Source organism: Haemorhous mexicanus, chromosome 2, assembly GCF_027477595.1.
Source record: "Haemorhous mexicanus isolate bHaeMex1 chromosome 2, bHaeMex1.pri, whole genome shotgun sequence".
Taxonomy (NCBI): Eukaryota; Metazoa; Chordata; class Aves; order Passeriformes; family Fringillidae; genus Haemorhous; species Haemorhous mexicanus.
This window is the reverse complement of record NC_082342.1, coordinates 95,613,540-95,633,994: the sequence shown is the minus strand read 5'-3', so window position 1 is coordinate 95,633,994 and position 20,455 is coordinate 95,613,540. Positions and strand designations below refer to the sequence as shown.

Sequence of the window (20,455 nt, the reverse complement as noted above, 5' to 3'; positions counted from 1 at the left end):
AGATGTGCAACATGCACTAACAAGGACACTAGGAAAAAAGATGAAGAATGCTGGTGTGAGAAATAATGAAATCCTCTAGGATTTTATGTTTAATTAACTTTTAGACAGCTTATCTGTTGACATATAGCTTCTCAATATACATTAATGCATTAGCTCTAGGAAAGTGAGACTGAAATATACTTTCTTTTCAAAAGAAAAAAGATCCCAGGAAGTCACTAGTGCTGAAACAATCTTTAGAAGCTGTCAAAGGTGATGAATGGCTGGAAAAGACAAAAGATCTCTTTAGTACTTTCTCTAGAGAGCATGGACTACTGATGATATGCTCTAGACCCCACTCAGGGCCCTGTGGGACAGTGGGTATGCCCACTTGGGAATGCTAATTTCTAGTGTTTGGAAACCTGCACCATTGCTGGGGTTTGTCACTGCAATGGTTGTGTGCTGTGAGGTTTCTGAGCACCACTGCCAAGTCCAACACATTTGTTGCACAGGCAGAAGTTCTCTCTAAGATATGTGCTATCTATTTACTTTTTACTTCAGAGATCACCACTCGTGACTGTTTTGTAACACAAGCAATCCAGCAACCATAACAGAAGAACAAAACTTTTGAGGCAGAACCCAAAACTCAGTGTAGACATAACAGAAATGAGACAGAAATGCACTCAGGACCAGAAAAGATATATTAAAGCACAAGCCTGGTTCAGGTGATCTGGAGGTGAAGGGAAGGGCTGATGTGCTGAGAGCACAGGGAAGTGGCAGCAGATGCAAAACACAGTAGGCCAGACCCCGGTCCATTTGCACCAGGCAGGATACAAACAAGATTTTGCAGGGGAAGTGCCAGAAGTCCTTCAGTGGATTGTGGCTATAGACTAAAGTCTTGTTATCAGATCAGCTTAGATACCTAAGGAACCTAATTTTTGGTATCTAGGAAGCAGCAGCACTTCAAAAATGTCCTGTGCAGATATAAAATTGATATATATGACTCTGAAAGACTCAGGAAAACTTTGGGCTTATGTGCAAAGGTGGTGTGCTTGAGTTGGTTGTGCTGGAAACCTGTTTTTTGCTATAAACTGCTCCAGAGAGTTATTTTTACAAAACACAGTCTAGGAAATTCAGATGTTACTCATAATTAAGAGGGGTGGGTGGAAAAGATATTTTTGGATATGACAGCTGACAAATTTCTGGTTTAACGCACCCTGAAACAATAAGAGGTGATAACAACTTGGATCTGGTTTTGATGAATAGAAATATTGGTCTTAACATATAAATCCAAATAAATTTGAGCTCATTCAAATGAAAGCAGGCAAGAGTAAAATGAAGAGAAGACCTGTAACTATAACTGTCAGTTCTCAAAAGGCAAATTTTCACAACCTACAGCTGTGTCTAAATTTACATGCTGACTCTCACCATGGCTCACATAGATCTCATAATTGTCTGGGCTGGAGGATGACTCAAATGTGACAGTACTCCTACCTATTTCTGTATGCAGGCTTCCCCTCTGTGGAACCCACCTGAGATGAACTTCAGTGTAAATGTGGTGTTCCCTGACAAAGAAACCAGAAAGCAGCCCTGCTTTGACTTGTCCTGACGCAGCCTGAGGGGACTGAGTGACACAAAAAGGTCTAGAGAGCTGAGGTGCTCAGCTAGTCCAGGGGAAACCTGACATTTAAGTCAAAAGGTGCAACTCAGTTTTGTATCCTGAAGATGGAGGAAAGTGTTAGAGAATCTGTATGAACAACAAATTTTCTGCCCAATGTCACGCTAATTTACATTTTACATAGGAAATTAAATCAAAGAGCACAAGGTTCTTTATTTATAGAGGCAAAAGGGAACATAAGAAATCGAGCTGTTATGCAGAAAAATGGGCCACAGATTAAAAATAATGTGTATATATAAAAATAATAGATGTATAATAGAAGAATACATATTTATATATTGTAATATGCTGTATATTTAATCTTTTTCTCACCTCTGACTGCTAATACTCTTAGTTTTCCTGACTAATATAATCTTTATTTGAACTTCCATAGATTATTTTACTTTGTATGCATGTAAGAGTACTTTAAATCAATGACTTTTATTCATGGATTGATGTGAAAACAGAGGTCTCTCTTGCAGCCTACAACACAAATTCTGCATGTTTTAGTTTGAATGGGAAACATGAGAACTGTATTTTGTACTCCATTCACAGAAAAATCTGATACCAAGACGTATCTTGGTAATCCTAATCTTGGTATCTTAATATTCTATACAGGATAAAAACAAGTGGGACCAACTTTTTAGAAGCTATGAAGGTGCAGAAATGAAATTATTAAAACAATATATGCACAAAACTTGAAAATGCATATCAATAGAGCTTTTCAACAGAAATTGGCTGAACATCTCTTAACGCTTACATTATTGTCAGCTTTACAAGGTTCTTATTCCATTTTTATCTGACATACAAAAGGAGAGAGAACAGAAAAAATCAATTGTGATGTTAATGGGTATAATTCTTAACTCATTAGTGTTACACCTACTTACTACTGGGATGAATTTGCTCCTCTGAGATTTAGTAGTCAGCTTTTCTAAAATCATCTACATTAGTTTCCATCTACCCACCTTTCAAAAGATTCCACTTTTATTCACATTAAATGATACTTGCACGGCTAAAATGAACCATTTTGATGGTCCTTAAAAACAGAGATTGCACATTCTTATTGAAAAGGGCACCAAACAAATGTTAGTATTTAATGAACAACTAATGCTTCAGGTTTTTTGGAAGGTTTTCATAAAAGATACTCAGAAAGATTCAGAGTGTGCTGCCACCAAGACCACACAAAAATAAATGATGGTCAGACATCAAGGTTGAATTAATTATGAGAGTCCCATAGGGACCCATCTGTCCTGCAGCTGAAAGAAGAAACCAAACAGACTGAGGAGAGAAAAAAACATAGACAAGAAGTGGACAGGGCAACAATCATTTGTTGAAAATGGTCAAAATAGCTATTAGAGCTAGAAATTCACATGCAGACACATCTGAGTTTTCAATAATACAACTGTGATGACTGCCACTGAGGACACAAACATAGTAGGAAATGGATGATGGGAATCTGCCCCATAGAGAAAAAAGGACAAAATCTGCCATCCAGGCTGAAAGGGTAAACCATCTGCATCATTTGCAGCTAGCTAAAAGCTACCCTCAGCAAAGTACATGGTTTCACAGGTAAGGACCTTCTTCTGCAGGGAACATGGCCTCTGTGACACCACATAACAACCTCAGCTGAGATCCTGGTAAACGTGCTCGGGGTCACCTCTGTGGTTAAGCTGTTTTAGGATGACTCCTAGATCCCACAGTACAACACAAAACTTGAATGGATAGTCTGCTCTGCAAAGATAATTTTGGAATGAAAATCATTGTTTTCTTTAAGAAATGCATTTGCCTTTGGATTTTGGTTTTTTTTTTTTTTTTCACTTCTGCTTGAACTCTTTTTAAACCCTGACTTGCAAGAATTATTTTCCCTGGGGAGTCTTCTGGACCTATGCTGCAAGGCATTGAACCCATCGGCTCTGCCCATTCTCCTCCTCCCTCTTTCTCCTAGACCTCCTTTCTACTTTTTTCTTCCTTTTTAACTGTGAAGAACAGGAGAAGATCCTCATTACCCTGCTTCACTGTTCTGTAAAAAGAATTTTAAAGCTCCTAATATTACTTAATCACAGCTTTCAGTGCTCCTGCTGCCATAAAACATTATAACAATGGGTTGGCACTTCATCAATTGTAATTTGCTGATATTACAGTCACAGTAGCGCCCAACATAATTGCCATGCTCTACCATTGATTCATAAGGCTTCTTGATCTTGGTCAATCTCCTTCTTTGCTCTGGGGGCTGCAGGCAGAAATTTTGCTCTGACAGCTCAGACTTTTGAATTTCTAGTTCCTGCCAATCTGAGCACGATGCCTCTCTCCAAATACTCGTCACACCATCGCCCTCAAATTTCACTCCTAGTTACTTAAATCTATTAGGACACACTCTATTCTTCATTATTCTCAATTTGGCACATAGCAGCAGAACACAACTTTCAAACAGAGATAATAACAGCAGTTATTAAGAATGAAGGAGCTAGCTTGAAGACAGTAAAATAAAAGAAATTTTGTCAGGGCTTTGAATTCCTTAGAGGTCCAAAAATCTCAGAGCAAGAATATGACTTTAAACCATACAGATTATTAACAAGATATTTATTTCAGGACAGAAGACACATTGAGGATCAATTTCATTATGTTGTGGAGATTTTCTGTAGACAAGTGAAAACATAAATTATCAGCCCAAATGATTTCTACTGAAGATGAAGGACAGCAACAAAGTAAGAAGAAACAATAGTCCCAACTCTCCCTGACAGAACACATTGTTTGTGACTTGTGCGGTAAAGGTAATCATTGTGAGCTGTGAATATTTGTTCCTTATCCACTTGTAGCTGCTCTGAGGTTGGGACAGAGATGATACCACAGAGGCAGGAAAAAGCCTCTCTGAAGACATGCAAGCACCCTTGTTAAACACTTGTAAGGAATAAAGAATAAGATCCATGCCACATTACACTCATATGGCTGTACAGACAGCCAAACATGATGCTGAGATAGAGACTTTCTAAAACACTGCAGGGGCAAGGTGTATTTTGACATCTGCTGGTTTTTTTGTGCCTTTTTCTGCCACCAGGATCTGGGTCTAAAACCTTCCTTTACAGAAGTGGTGATCCTGGTCAGGAATCTGCTAACCACCGCTCCTCACCACCCATTGCAAAAGCTTTGTAAGCCCCTGAAAAAGCCTTTTGTGCAAGCACCTGTATGAAGGGTAAAGCAGCACATTGCCAGAACAAAGTGTTGCACAGGGGGCCAAAACAAGGATTATATGCACTGTTTGTAGCCCTGGCACGCTAAACCCTGAGGTCCTCAGTGACCGGCTTGTTTTCCAAAGCTCTGGCTTGCACAGCAAGGGTAAGAGCTCTTGTCTGGGCGTGGGAGCAACTGGGGACAGCAGAGCCTGCCAAGCTGGAATTCCCTCTGTCCAGAGTGCAGGGCTTAGGATGCCATGTGAAATCCCACACACTTCAGCCAAACAACTGACACAAATGGAAGGCTACTGTGAGAATTAAACTTTGCTTATTCTACACATTTTGCCAAGATTTTGAAAGCCACCTAATGAACTTAGACAGACCTGAGGAGTGTTTTTAGATTCAAGTACTACTTGTTTAATGGATTTATCTTATAAATGTCAGCAATGAGATTTTAAAAACTTCTTTGGGACTTGACCTGCTGATTCATATTAATTTTTAATGCAAAGTAACATCTGAAGCTGGCAACAGCAACATAATTGTGTAACTTGAATACTTGCATAAGCTCATCTCATATTCAAAACAAGGCCTTCATCCACTATGTGGATTAAATAGGTGTCCAATATTGTAGTCTGGAGGATCACTTCCCTTTGGTTTTATAAACCACTGCACAAATACTATGGCCATGGCACCCAAGCATCTCATTTGAATAGGCCTTTCAAGTCTCCACATTTCAAATTTATACAGATAAAATACATGTGTGTGTATGCACATGAATATACACATAAGTGTATACAATTGTACTTACTTTACCTACTCTGTGTGTGTATCTGGTATGAATGTATATGCATGTAGACCTTGCTACACATGTTCTTGGTCCCTGGTGCTGGCTACCTGGCTGTTTGCATCTCTTTAGAATCTGCAAGCATCACTGTTCTGACCCTGCACAGCGCTACCTCCCGCTCCTCCATGGCCACCCAGGATGTGCTAGTTCTTGGAGAACTTCAGCAGGTCTTCAGCAAGACTTCCCTGCAGGCTGTTCTTCTGAGGTTATGAGGTCTTCACCCTTCAAGAGCAGTAATTATGGAGAACAGATACCTAGGAGTGGGAGAAGGATCAGGATGCTGCACAGTGCATAGGCAGTGCAAGGCTACAGATGAAACTAGAGCTGGGGAAAGGTGGTGAGGTGCAATGGTGGCTGGCTGTGCAGAGGTCCCAAGTTCTCTCCTTCAGCAGCAAAATTCCGGACAGTAACACTGCACTTTCCCGGGACAAGAAGAAGAAGGGGAAAAGGATGAAATCTGGGAGAAGCCCAGCTTTCTCATTTAATCACAACAAACTGAACATGTCTCACACATTCAGAATAGAAGAAAACTAGTCATTAACTTATGTGAGGCAGCTGGTTTCCCAATAACGGCTCCTACACATTCTGGTGTTAATATTATTGTTCTTGTCAACTGTGGGAATGCAATGTATATTAATGACAGTTTATTCCAAATTGGTCATTGTCGGAGTTAATAATTAGGTAGTCAGGCACTAATTATCTCTATTTTGTCTCCAATCACTAAGAAAACTGGCGAAGTAATTTTGGAGGCAGGCACCAGAGCCACACGCAGTAAAGCAGGCTCTGCTGTGGGCACAAGAGATTCTTCACTGCAGAGAGGCACCAGACAATGTCTGGAAGCAGAGTTAGGGAGATGCTGCTCTGAGTACTGGGTGCAGAGTGGCAGCACCTCACAAAAATACACATGCATGTGGTGCCCATCTGCTCTTCAGACCCCTGGTTCACCCATGAGGGAGGAAAGCTCTTTGAGGACACTGCCTGGCACCTGGACAACAGAGCTGCACCAGCAGGGCCACCACTGCAGCCCTGGACCCAAGCAACATCTCACCCAAGCAGGAAGAGGGCAGCAGTGGGAAGAGGTGGAACCACAGGTCTGCACAGAGGAAGTGAAGTCTCAGCGTTTACTCTGAAATAAGAATCCTGTGGAAATTACAATAGAAAAGAGCTCAGGATAAAGATGGGTCTGGCACATGGAATGAGAGTCCTTGGGCACAAGGGTGGAGGTGCCTGAGCCCGTGCTGAGGCAAAGGTCACCCTCAGCAGGTGTCCCCTGCTAAGACACAGACTGCTCTGAAGGTCTGTGCATTTAGATCATGGCTCTCCACCAGCCCAAAACTCATCTGTCCTCAGAAGTGTGCATGGTAGACAGTCCTCCTCCCCTGTTTCCCCTCTGCAATTTGGAGATTACACCAAAGGGGAAGCCTTTAGAAGGAGTTCATGGAGCATATTTTGCTGACCACTTTAAATTGAATTGTCTGTACCCCTATAGTGCCTTAGCAGACAGCAACCAAAACAATTCCCTTTTCAGTAATTCTGTTTTAGTTCATCCTTCTCATTTAAGAAAATTTGAGGTTATCCTGCCCTTGTGGGCACAAAACCTGCACAAGATTTCAAGACCAGCATTCACCACCATGTGTTATAAACTTACCTCAACATAGAGGATAGGGAAAATGCCAATCTTGTCACCCAACATTCCTTCTGCCCAGTTGTCATCCACCCTCCTGATGACTGTCAAAATTTCATCCTAAAATCAGAGATACACAAAACACATAATGAAATATTTTCAGCAGAAAGATGCCAATTTTTGGTTACCCACATGATAGCTGAGAGAGTGAGTACAGAGAGGAGGTCATAAGCCAGGTAAAAGTGTTTCCTGAATCCTGGGCTGGCAGCATCCCTGGCCCAGCGTCTTATCCCAGGCATCCCACTCAAAGTGCACAGAAGCACCCTGCAGACTGGTGCAGGTCATGCTGGCTGCCAGCAGCTCCAAGGGTCTAGGCACAGCAGGTGGGAACAGGTAACTCCTGGCTTCATTAGGGGGACAGAAGAATGTCTGACCCAAGAGGTTACCTACAAATCATAGGTGAACACTCCTCAGCATGAAGTTGCCCCTGTGCATGCAAGGGTCTGTTGTGATGCTTGTCTGCTCTGGAACACAATTCAAAGCGAAGCACCAGTACAGCACAGGTAGTCCTGGAAACACTTCCAACAAGGAATAGTACAAGGTGCTCAGCAACAAGCCTACACAGCTAGCACACTGAATGTCAGTTTTCTTTAAAAAAATATTATGAGATAAAACTGCAAAGCAAATAAAAAGCCAAAGATAACATGTCAAAAAACCAAATTGCATTCACCTGTTTGATCAGCTTCAGTTTAGATACAAGTTCATTTCCTAGAACCAATGGTATTTTGATATTATATTTAATCCAGGGGACCTTTTAAGAATTTCAGCAGATTATGAACTTCTTTGGGATTATAAAACAAGAGATAAAGCAAAGTACAAAGCAGATTCATATTGCTCAAATTTTCACTTGGTATAGTTCATATCCAGAATGTACAAGTCATTAGGAAAGCTCAAGTGACTAGAACAAAACTCTGACTTTTCCCAGTTTAAACTACTCAGTTTGTCAATGGATTTCTGCTACCACCCCTTTCTTCTGGGGTCATCATACTAAACCCAGGCTTAAACCAGCACTGCTTTCTACAACAGCTGTGGAAGGCAACCCTCTCAATGAGGCTCTGCCTGGATGCTCAGATCTCCTATGAGAAAAGGAAGGAGTGGGCTGAGAGAAGCTGGGAAGTCAGCTTTGTTCCCTCATGGCTTCCAATTTTTCTCTGCTCCTGTGCAGGAATTTACTAAAAAGAAGAAAATCTCTTCCTCCAGAAAGCTGAGACAGAGTTCCCTGCCAATCTCACTTTACTTCCACTATTCACTCTGTGAAAATACGAGCTATGTATGGTCTACCACGCTCCATGTAACAAGACACTGATGTCAAGTGGCCAGGCAAGGGCAGCTGGTTTTTTTTGCAGATACTTCTCACATAGGAAAAACTCCCACAAATTCCTGATCCAGGATGTTCAGACCATGAATTTGCCTTGATAGAAAAATGACCAGAACAGAAATGTGATGTGATGTACTTAGTAGTTTTTGAACATGTGCATTTTGAATACATGCACTCTGAAATAGTTTAAATGTTTCCTTTGCATTATTCATCTGAATGATCCATTAGGGGGAAGCTCACAGAAACGGCTACAAACTGAGTCCTTCAGCTATTTATTACAGCTGGAAGAATACAAAAAGAATTTGTGCATTTAATTTCCTGAAGAAACAGATAGCATTCCCTTCCAAAGCCCTGTCTGCACAGACCATTTTTGATCTGTTTAAAGAATTGACAGTAATGCATCTCTGCAAAGCTTCCACACACTCTTACAAAAGACCGATTAGCATAAATTTAGAATCTAGGTAAAGAGTGTAAACGAGGAAAAGAAATGACTGCATCACTTCAGGGACCTGCTATGAGTATTCCTACTTTTTATATTTGCTCAGCTATTTCCCTAAAAGAGTTTTTAAAAAACACAAAATGTGATGTAGTCTACACTACATGCACATATATAATCTCATGTGTGTGTAAGTGCATACACATGGGTATGAATATAATCATAGATTGTTCAGGTTACAAAGGACCTCTAAGATCAACCATTAACCCAGCACAGCGTATAAATGTATATATATTTGCAACTATTTACACATGTAAGAAATTAAAAAAAAAAAATTAAACTGTGAAACCCCAGAAGCTTTTGACCAGATTTTGCTAGAGGCACTGTGCAATCCCATCTCTGGAGCAGGTTGTGCAGACACCTGGCAGGAAAGGTTTATCCTGTGTTGACTTAGTTCAAGGATGGGGTAGGGAATGGCTAACCTTTAAAGATCCCTTTCAACTTTACCTTCCGTGGATGTATGAAATCTGGAAGCATTTCCATACATTGAACTTCATTTGGCTCAGCCAAGTCTGGCTGTTGAATATGGTCCTATATGAGAAATGCACCCTGAGATATGCTGACATTCAAAATTAGTATCTTTGTGGGAGAGCAAAGTGCAAATTCTTGAGAATTCCATTACATAATTAGTTTTAAGAAGGGTGTTGAAAATCTTCAGAATTAGAGCAAATCCCAAAAAATCTTTTGAAATTTTTTTATTACTAGAAAGTTTCTTTGAATTTGCAGCCAACGACATCATTCTATACAGTGAACTGGTGAAAGCTTCAGCATGAACTATTTTAGACCCTTATATTAGTTGGATAGCCGTGCTACTTATAAATTCCTAGAAAGGCTCCCAAAAGGATCATGAATAGCAAAACGCCACAGATCTCTTGGCATACCACTTCGCTATTTCACATTGACTAAATTGATTTCCAGGCAGCATAAAGGAATCCAAGCCTCAAATCTCATTTCAAAAGCCAATGGTATCCACTGTAGTTTGGACAAAGATATGTCGTGCTCCTTTTATGCCTGTTGCTAGACCCTTTAATTATTTGCTCTCTCCTTCTTGCTTGAGTTTCTCTCTTTTCATCAGGGCTGGATCAGCCTTGTGACAGGCATGTGGGACCTGCAGTTCCAGTCTATAATCATTATCAGAAAAGAAGTCAAAGATAAATCACTTAAAAAGCTATCTGATTGACAGAGAAATGAATCCTTTTGCTGAGAAAACAGCACAAAATTGTGTCCAATAACAGTCATGATTCACAGCCTGATTTTTATTCTAGCCATTAATGGCCATTAACGAAGCAATACAGAGCAGCTGTGCCTGCTATTCTGCAGAGATAACTACTCCATCTAGAGCACTGGGGAGATCGCAGTGACGGCAGGATGGCACCACGTGGGGCTTGCTGAGTCCAGAGACAGCGCTTGCCAGCTGGCACCAGAATCCCTGTCACCAGCTATTGCTGGGATGGTCCCTCTGTGAACAGCAAATGCTGCTGGAACTGAGTGCTAAGGGGCTGCTCCACAGCCAGGAACAAGTATTGGATGTGATGGTTCTAAGATTGGCACGGCTCTTGTTAGACACCACTGTGGGCTGGGATTGAAAGGGTTGGAAAATGAGCAAACAGTTGATGTTATTAAAAATGTGATGATCAATGAAGCATGGTGAACAGTTGATGCTGCCTTGACAGGTTTAAGACTCATCAACCAGCATCGCTCAACCTTCTGATGGCCATGTGAAGGTGCATGCAAAAGGTTGAACACCAAAACAAACGTGTGGGCTGAAACTGGACTCAGGGTAAGGCTGGAGCAGCTACACAGACAGCTTTGCAACTACTTATGATTTGCAGTGCTATACCTGAAAGCAGAATCCTCTTGAATGTGCTTTGTACCAGTGTTCACGGCCCAGAGGAGGATAGACTATTTTTTAAAACAGAGACAGCAGGGTTCCATGTCCATACTGTGGTACCACGTTGGGAGAGATTAGAAAGCCGAGCCAGTAAGTATATCCCAAGAGCATGCAATTAGGCTCTGTAGGCCACGGCACGATCCCAACTACACTAGAGAACATCAGGAGCAGAACTTCTGAAACTACTGGCACTAAATTGGTGCACAATGCTAGAACCAGTTGTTACAGAGAAAAAATAACTGCCTGGTTTGGCTAATCTGCCAAACACTGAGGGAAAACATATTAAGTAGGAAATCTGGGTAAGTTCTATCATCTTACAGACAGCACAGAGGAGAGAACAGAGGTGAGACCCTATGCCTGTATGTATGGCTTCTTTAGGAAGAGGACTTGAGGAAGCAGTCCAAATGGTGCGAAAGAATGTGGGAGCTTTGTTTTTTGCACTGGATACTCGAAACAAATTTTTCTCTGCCCCTCCTGATTTTATTCTTACACATAAAAATTATTATATAAATTACATTTAAAAATTATTATATAAACTATATTTACATCTTTGGCCTTCTGTTTGGAGAGTGTTGTATCTACAGGAGATAGGTAAACGGCAGAAGCACCCTGCAGCACTCCTCATGAAGTACTGTGTAAAGTAGACTTCATTTCCTTGCAATACACATCTAGAACAATGAAGCATTTTCATTTTGAAAAATGTAACAACACAAATTAGCAAGAGGAAAAACCAAATATCCTTCCTTTGTTTTCTTTTACTGTACCAGCAGGTATTCTGAGTGCATAGTAAAAAGAAGGATGGGACAAAGCAAAGCCCAGCAAAAGAACAACAAAACAAAATGATACAGAATATCCCCATGTTTGTGTTTCCTTCTTGTAGCTTCTCTTTAGAGGAAAACTCTTCTTTATTTTATGTTTATAAGTAAAATCCAATCACAAGTGTCTGGTGGCCTTAAATGAGTTGCAGTACACAAATAGGTTATATTAGTTTGTGTAAGTATTTTGCCAATGTAACCCCTCTGCCAGAGGAAGGAACAAATAGTGCAAATGAAACTGAGACCTGGTCCAGCATCTTCAGATGCAAACTGAGACATTTGAGTGATGCATATTGCTCAAAGTGACAAATCACATCTACAGCACTGCAGTGCTCAGGACTCTGTGCAGAGGAACTGACTGCATCAGCAGATGATCTATAATCTGGGCTAAACAGGAACCTTCATCAGCACAGGTGACAGCTAAAATTAGCATTGAGAAAACTGATGAAAACATGATGGTGAAGTCCCAAGATGAAAAATAGATTATTCACTGTCAGGGAGAACAATAGGCAGGACATAAAAACTGTTACAAGGTGACAGTGTGTGTAGTGGAAGGAGCTAAAGAAGAAAATAGCAGTAGAAGAGAAACCAAACCCCCTTGGGGAAAACACAGTCATCAGGGATAAAAGGATGCCCACGGTAACACGAGGGGTGAAAACAAGGAAAATTGAGAGATTGAGAGTAGAGCTATACAGCAGGAAGAAATGCTCTATGTGAGAATGACATTGGACAGCCAAGAAAATGAGAACTATCACTATACAAAGGCAGTTACTGTAAAGGAGGTTTTCTGATATATGGCGCTAAATATATCAAACACCAAAGTGTCTAAGAAAGGACCTGCTGTAGCAAAAAAGACCACAACTGCCTGGCATCCCTATTAAATTTCTTAAGACTGAGCAAGCAAGGAATACTTTAAGCAGAGAAGGAAGACTGCATCTCAGAGAAGTCACCAGTGTACCTCTTGGCAGGCAGTGAGAAAAACAACGCACCAGAAAATATATATTTACTGATAAGGTCTCAGAGGTAACTTCTGGCTAACTTTCTGTTAGTGCAGGGCTGTTACTTCTCACTGAGCAGCCCACTTTCTCGCAGAGATTCATGGCTCCAGGGAGGCTGGCTAGTCGCGGGGTTTGCAGTGTTTGCAATCAAACACTTCACTTGCTATGGAACAAAAGTGCTTACAAATCCTTTGTTAAATAAATATGAGAAAGTATACAGTCTAGGAAATTGCATTCTGCTGAGAAACACTGCATGAGTGAAAAAGATGTTACATTCGGTGAGAAAATTATATGCTGCAAATAATTCATTCAGCTATAATAAGTAGCTTGAAAAGAGGAGGTCAGTAAAATCCTGGTGAAGGATATTTTTATCGTCTATTTCATATTCATTTTCAGCATAACTGTTATTACTTTATGTGATACTATAACAGCCGCAGACAGCTGAAATAAAACAGAAAATGACAATGAACAGGTTCTCCGTGGCATTCACTGCCATAAATTAACAATAGGGGATAGGCTTTATTTTACTGTGGGTTTCTTGATATCCATGAAACCCATCTAAGGTCAACACAAATTGCTAGGGAGGGGAGTGGGAGGCAAAAAGCAGGTGGGGAGGTAGGGATGAAAGGGAAAACGTGACATTTTAAATCCAAAGGAAATTACAATATCTCAGTTTTCTCTCATTCCAACAGGAATTTATTGAACATTTTGGTTTAAAAAAACACCCAAGACTGTTTTTTAAATGTCTACTTTTCACTGTTTTTATGGTCTTAAAATAGGGAATACTATTATGATGATAGTGTATTTCAACTGCTAATTGGTATGCAGTATGATGCAATACACATTTTGAAGCTGAATGCAATTTTAAAACACTGGAAGATCAGATTCAATAAGGAACATTAAAAGACACATTTCCATTAGGGTTTTTTTTCCTGAAACTTGAGTAATTCTTGGGGAACATTTCAATGCAGATGAAATGCATGCTTTTTAGAAGGAAAAAATGTTCTCAGAAAGCGTGTAGCCAGTTCTACTTGTTGAGCTTCACTAGCTTTACACCAGCCTTGCTATCCATGGCACACTCTCACAGAGTGCAGGGTAGGCCAGGGAGGCCAGGAAGACCAGGAAGGTGTCCCACCAGTCGCAGCACTCCAGTGCTCCTGGCTCAGCTGCCAGCACTGCATGTGCCCCATCACTCCCTACCTAAGCAGACTTCTGAACATTTTAAAAAAACCTATTCTCCTACCTTAGTGAAGGTCAGGCAATCCTTGTCTTGATCTTTATCCTTTATTTCAAAGTCATAAAGTGCTTTGCCCTGAGGTGGAGCTTGTGGGAGGGGCTTGATGCACTGGATGTAGCTGGCGGGGAAGAAGCCGTGGTTCCCATTGAGCTCCCCGTGGTACCAGTTCTCGTCCACCTTGCGCCGCAGGATGATGATGTCCCCCTTGTTAAACTTGAGGTCACCAGGCTCCTTTCCCTCATATGTGTACAGGGCTTTGCCATAGGGAAGCTGAGAAACACTCTGGGGAAACAAAACAAACCCTTTAAGCAATCTCCAGCCAGCACCAATATCATTCTTAGAGTCATTGTTTAGCTAGAAGCAAACTGACCAGGCATGGTCATTTGCCAAATAACCCCAATGACTGCAGCAGACTGCCCCATAATGCTACATGCTGGATCTCAGGAAAATTAGGATGCAGGTGATGACAAGCCTGAGAAAGTAAGTGTGTTACATCAAATCAGGCACTGTCCATCCCATGTAGCTCAGCTGAAACCTGCAGTACCTCTTACACCACCAAGCAGCATCACTTAATTTGCAAAATATCCTATGTAAGCAGAACTATATGTTTAAACAACTAAACTTGGACGTGTCAAAAGGCAAAATATTAGACATTTTGACCTTTAGCATTGCTTTGGTTTCTGAAGCTCAGAAGAGAGAAAAAACAATACATGCTTGATGATTCACAGGGTTATAACAGCTGGCAAATTGGTAATTTTTCTTAGCGTTTGTTTGAGAATCTCCAAACATTTTTGAGTTTGAAGCCTTTTGTTTAGCTTTTGATTCTGTAACCAAATACTCTTACTTTCAAAATACCCAAATCTCATGCTGCTCACTGAGGGCTACTGTAAACAGTTGTAATATTCTTTGTTGCTTATGAATTAAAGTCCTTGTGGAAAAGTGGAATAGGCAGAATGCCCCAAATCTTTCTTCTAGAACTAAAAAGAGCTCTGAAGCTTTCACTGTCATAAAAAAAAAATTAAACAAACTTACAAAAAAATCATGGCCCACGAGGAAAAAAAAAAGCCTAAGAAGTTCATTGTTTGGTATGATAAAAGAGTGAAACCTATTTGATTGAAGCCACTGGAGTGTGAAGAATTCTTCCCAGAGTTCATTTTGTCCCAGTGAGAGGTAGATTATCTCACCCAAGCTGGGACTGCATGGACAACATTTTGGTGGAAGTACTGGTTTATGCAGCCCCTGTCCTCCCCATCTACTTGTTCCTCCTCTTGCTGAGTCCCACAGAGCAAGAGGTAACTGTGTTGGACACAACTTCCTGCTGTTTTGGTCCTATAACTGTTCTTAAACCCATACTGGAGTGCAAAAGGTGTATTGCTGTATTATCCTATACCATTTTTCATTTTTTTTTAATTTGAACTAAGAGTCAGCTTGCAAATCTCTAGCAGCACATAACACAAGGGATGTTAGAGGGATCCTTAAAAATCAACCTTCTGTAAGAAGGTTTTTGCTCTTTTTTTTTTCAGAGTTGTATTTACAAAAATGACAATGTTTTCTTTGCATACACATGCCTTTGAGTAGTCTGTTGCCTGCTGTGCATCATGCTTGTCAATGGGGTGTTCTAGAGGGACAATGAAAAAGTAAAGCTATATTTAATAAAACACCCTGGTTTTCCCCCAGGGGTTTCGTATGCCTGTACTTCTGGATGACATTCCTGTGCCTAAAATAACACTCAGATGCATTCCCCAGGGGGAAGGTGGAGTGGCCCGACAGAAACACTGCACTTCCAGAAAATGAGATGCTGGGATGACTTTTCATGGTATTTGTTAAAGCCACAAGCAGAGGCATTTTTCAATTCCGATGGGTGCATTAAACGGACCTGCTCTGGTGGGCTGGGATTTATGCTCTTCCACCTGCATCCTTCAGCAGGAGGAGGAGAAGAAGAGCCCGCCGCCTGCACTGCCTGCCGGCACCTCCGCCGCTCCTGGGCGCCAGATGGTCACTGCGGCAGGCACACGCCATCACACTGATCAAAGAGTCACTTCAGAGCACCTTCAACACAGGCGGTAACTTACTCATTTTTATTAGGAAAGGCTTTAGTAGCTGTGCAGGTCTTGGAATGCTGTGTGACAGATCTTTTTGCCTACAGCCCACACTGAAGGAGACAGGCAAAGAGGCACAGCTCTTCAGAGCACTATCCATGTTGTCTGGAGGGGGATTTAATTTCTTTCAGGTGTGTCCCCAGTTCTAACTTTTCTCATTAGAAATTTGCAGTTCCTTTGCAAGTCCTCTGTATTCTTCTGGATTTTGCTGTATCTGAATGGAGCTACCCACTTAAAGACCAGTCATTTTGGAAGCTCCTTCCAACATAACTAAAAAAGCATTCAATCAACAGCCAGCTAACAAAGCATCAAACAGTCTCTGCCAAATCAGTGGCAGCATCCTACTGATATTTTTCTCTCTGCCAGGATGGTTATTTCCCTTGAAAGCAAAGCGTTGCCCCCCTACACAGCATTTTAAAGATTAAGCATACAATACCATCAAACTCCTTAGGTAAGGCATAGATTGCATCACTTATTTGAAACTAGAAAAAAAAAAAAAAACCACACTAAGCTGAAAGACTACAGAGCCTTGTAGTAATTTAGAAATAAAAGAACCATTACTTTAATTCATGCTGGGAGAAGACAATTTATCAAAGGAAGAGTAAGACTTCTGCCAGGTGCACACTGCTGATCCAGAAACATGCCTGGCAAACACTCTGTATCACTCAACCTAGATGGGACCTTCCTATTCCCAAGATCTTTGTAGCAATGCAAGGTCAGATCACTTTCTTTACTTTTTAGCCACTTTCTCTTCCCAAGCCTCATTTTACTGTGTTAAAAAGCAACACAGTAGCCCCCAGTGCTACAAAAAAGAAAGTGGATTTTACTCCATTGCACACTTGATCAATTAAATTCTTATGCAATACATGCTGGGCTTTTATTGATAATTAATTGCTCTGGCTAGAAGATGATTCAGGTCCCTGTTCTTAACTTCACCTGATGCACATGAAGACTTTTAAGAAAAACAAATCAACTGCCAGACATAAATTTGAAATCTGGCATTGTTTTATTTGGAGACCTTAATGTGGGAATTTGCAGTTTAGGTGCTTGTGTTCCTCTTTTCTTTCATGGGCTTATCTGTGGGCCATCTAGGAGCTGTCCTACACAGAGAAGATCTGGGCAACTGACAGTGGGAAGGACTTCCAAAACAAACTGTTCCAATTATCAGCTACAGCTTTTCTAATTCTGAATCAAAGCTTTTCAACTAAAAACTCTGTAGAGGCATTTTTTAAGGTGAACATGTTATTTAGTGGAAAAGATACCCTCTGACATTGAGACATTTCCCAGCCTCTCTGTAAGGCTCTATGTACCCATTTTGATTTGAGTGTCCCATGTAAACCTTGCAATTAATGTGGCCCAGGTACCAGTGTCCTCTATCCTTTTCAAATAAAGCTACTTGTTCTGTTCTAAAGCTTTAAGTGTCTGCTGAAATCAACCAAAGAGAGAAATTTAATGTCACAATTACAATTAAAAAAAAACCAAACAAAACAAAACACAAAAAATCCAAAATACCCCCAACCAACAAACCAACCGACCAACCAACCCCAAACACTTAAGATAAACTCCTGAAGCTCCTTTGATTATATATTCTGGCCAAAAGATCTAGCTTTCAGTGGACTTTTCATGGTCGCATTATATTAATGGTTCCTAAGAAGGATATTTTTGGAAGTTTCCCTTTGTTATTCCTATTTTTGGTTAATTCATAAGTGAGAAGCAGATCAGATTCAGAAAGTTCCTCTGAACTACATCTGAAAGGAGGGAGCATTAAGCCATCTTTCAGAAATAGAATAAGAACAATCTCTGCTGCTGTTTGCTAGTTGTAATGTGGTTCTTAGAAATCTTCCTCTGATCTTGATTATCTTCCTCACTAACAATCTTTGTGCAGACAATTCTGGCCCATTACTCCCCTCTTCTTCACTTGACTTTCCCAACTCAAAGGAAAAGAGGTTGGCCAGGACTGATATCCATCTGACATTCAAACTCCCCAGGTCCTGCTGGTGAGCATGACCTTCCCATTTTATGTTCAAAACCTCAGCTCATGCCCTGTCCTATTTCCCCTCAGGTCTTTGTTCCATGCAGCAGCATTTCAGTCAGAAATCATCACCTTCAGAATGTCCATGTGGTCTTTCCTACAAAACCTTCTAATCTAAACCAGGATATAAAGTATCATCCCAGAGATGATACTTAAGCAAAGCAGAGACAGGCAAGGTTCAGGCAAGGCAAAGCACATAGAGGTGTTTCTCCAGCAACTGCAGGAGGCTCACATCTTCCTCTTGCTCCCTGCTTCAGCAGAGCAAAACCTCCTTACCCTTCTTATGCCCATTCCATGCATGAGCACAGCCACAGCAACCATTGCTGGTGGGCAACACTGAGCCTCTGCACTACATCCTTAGCATGCACTTCATCCCCTGCTCCACCACCTAAGTCTCTGCTCGTCCATGGGGCCCCATCTTGGCATCTTCTGCCTCACCATGTCCAGGGAGGGGAACTCCCTTTCCAAGCCTGGCCCCAGCAGCATCGTGCTGCTCCTCTCCCCATGCCACTCAGTCTCACAATTGCCACTCCTGCATCCAGGGACCAATGTGGTGGGGGCCTGGCCGTCCTGTGAGGAGCTCAGCAGAGACCACCACCCCACTGCCTTCCTCCAAGTCAGCTCTTGACCTGTGCTTCACTGTGAGGAACCCCTGCCATCAACCCCCTCCCCAGCTGCCATGAAATCTGGTCGAGCACAACGCAGGTGGCTGCAAAATTAAACAGCCTCGACATCTGACTGCATCAAGTAGCTGATTTGCCCTGCTGGTTTATTGTGAAGCTAACTGGCATTTGGCTATGATGTGTATTAAATTTCAGAACTCTGTGTGGGTGTGTATAGGAATAAAAAAAATTAAGAAAGGAAGAAAGGAAGGGATGAAGTCACAGTCAATGGCAACAGCCAGTTTCTTTTTCCTGCCACTAAATCCATGCTGGCACGATGCTGAATACTGCCAAAGGTTTCTTTTCTCTTTCAGCAATCAATACTGACGTGAAAGCCTGAAGCGTTAATATGCTGAAAATCCCCCTTGCAGAAGACTCAATGATATGTTGGCAACTCAATCATTCTGCATTTGTGTTTCAGCAATGTCAAATAGCAGCAGTTAAGCAGAAACCTGCTGGCAAATTGACAAATAACAGCCATGAAGCAATTAACTGGCAAAGCTGGAGCATTCTTCATTATGTATCCTGAAGAACAAAAGGAATGGGAAAAAACCCAAACATGCTTCCTTCCAATAAATTCTCCCAGTAGAAAGCTTAGTAGAATGTGAGCTGCCCAGATAGAGCAGGTCTTCAGTTTTCAAAAGTTACAGAAAATAAACTCTTTCCCAGTGTGCTCAAAAGCAACACAGGCTCCAACAGGGGTCAGAGCCTGCCAACTTCTGCACGCAGGACTTGGTGGAGGAGGTCACCACTTCAAAAAAAAGTCTAATGCTTGCCCAAAGTGCTATGCAGGTGCCTATAAAACAAGGAATCAAAAATAAAATAAACAGGGCAAGGCATCCAGCTACTAAACCCAGACAGAAATGCTATGATCCAACCCTTCTCTAAACTAAGTTTATGTTTAGATCCTTGAAAGCCTAGAAACCTCTTGAGGCTCCAGCTATGGCTCCTCTCAACAACAGCAAAGCAGAAGATTGTTTTTCTGTAGTGTGAAAGCCTTGTTAATGCTGAAGGGTAATTTCTCTTGCCCAAGCTCTTGCCTTGTGAAGCTTAAATTATGCAAAAAACCTCAGCCTCACTGCTTCAGGGGGTTCCCTTGCACATGGAAATCCCCCACAAGAGGCAGGTGTGATTCCGCCTGCCCCATGGGGGAGCAGCATCACCTGACCCCTATGTCAGGGGGTGAAAGAATCAAAGAATTGGAGAAATGCGAAAGGTGGAGTATTTAATTCCTCTTTCCCTTTGCTCCATGAGTCTTGATCATCATCTGAGCTAGGGGTGAAGCAGGAGGGGATAAAGCCAAACAACCTCAGAACACGCTACTGGAACAGCCGGATAGGAACACTGCTAGGGACAATAATTTTTTTTTTTTTGAAGTCCGTAATAAGTCACTTTAGCAAAACACACCTGCATGTTCCTTGTTGCAGTCCTTCAAAATTCTCCAAGATCTATCTCCATATCCCCCATACTCCAAATATATTTCTGAAGAGTCTGTTCCTCTGCATGAATGTATATACATTCATCTCTTTCATCAAGCACTATCAAGTGTAAACATCCAAAGTAAATTCAAAGTCAA

The 20,455-nt window shown here is 41.4% G+C and overlaps 1 protein-coding gene across 1 annotated transcript in view; it reads right to left on the bottom strand.

The window, feature by feature from the left end:
- SH3RF3 (SH3 domain containing ring finger 3) overlaps nucleotides 1-20,455 on the bottom strand; it is a 245,914-nt gene that overhangs the window by 77,820 nt on the left and 147,639 nt on the right. Inside the window, exons 2-3 of the mRNA XM_059839613.1 lie at nucleotides 14,093-14,368; nucleotides 7,296-7,391 (exon numbers count right to left, since the gene is read on the bottom strand). Coding sequence (XP_059695596.1) covers nucleotides 7,296-7,391; nucleotides 14,093-14,368 — 372 coding nt within the window. The remainder of the gene's footprint in view (nucleotides 1-7,295; nucleotides 7,392-14,092; nucleotides 14,369-20,455) is intronic.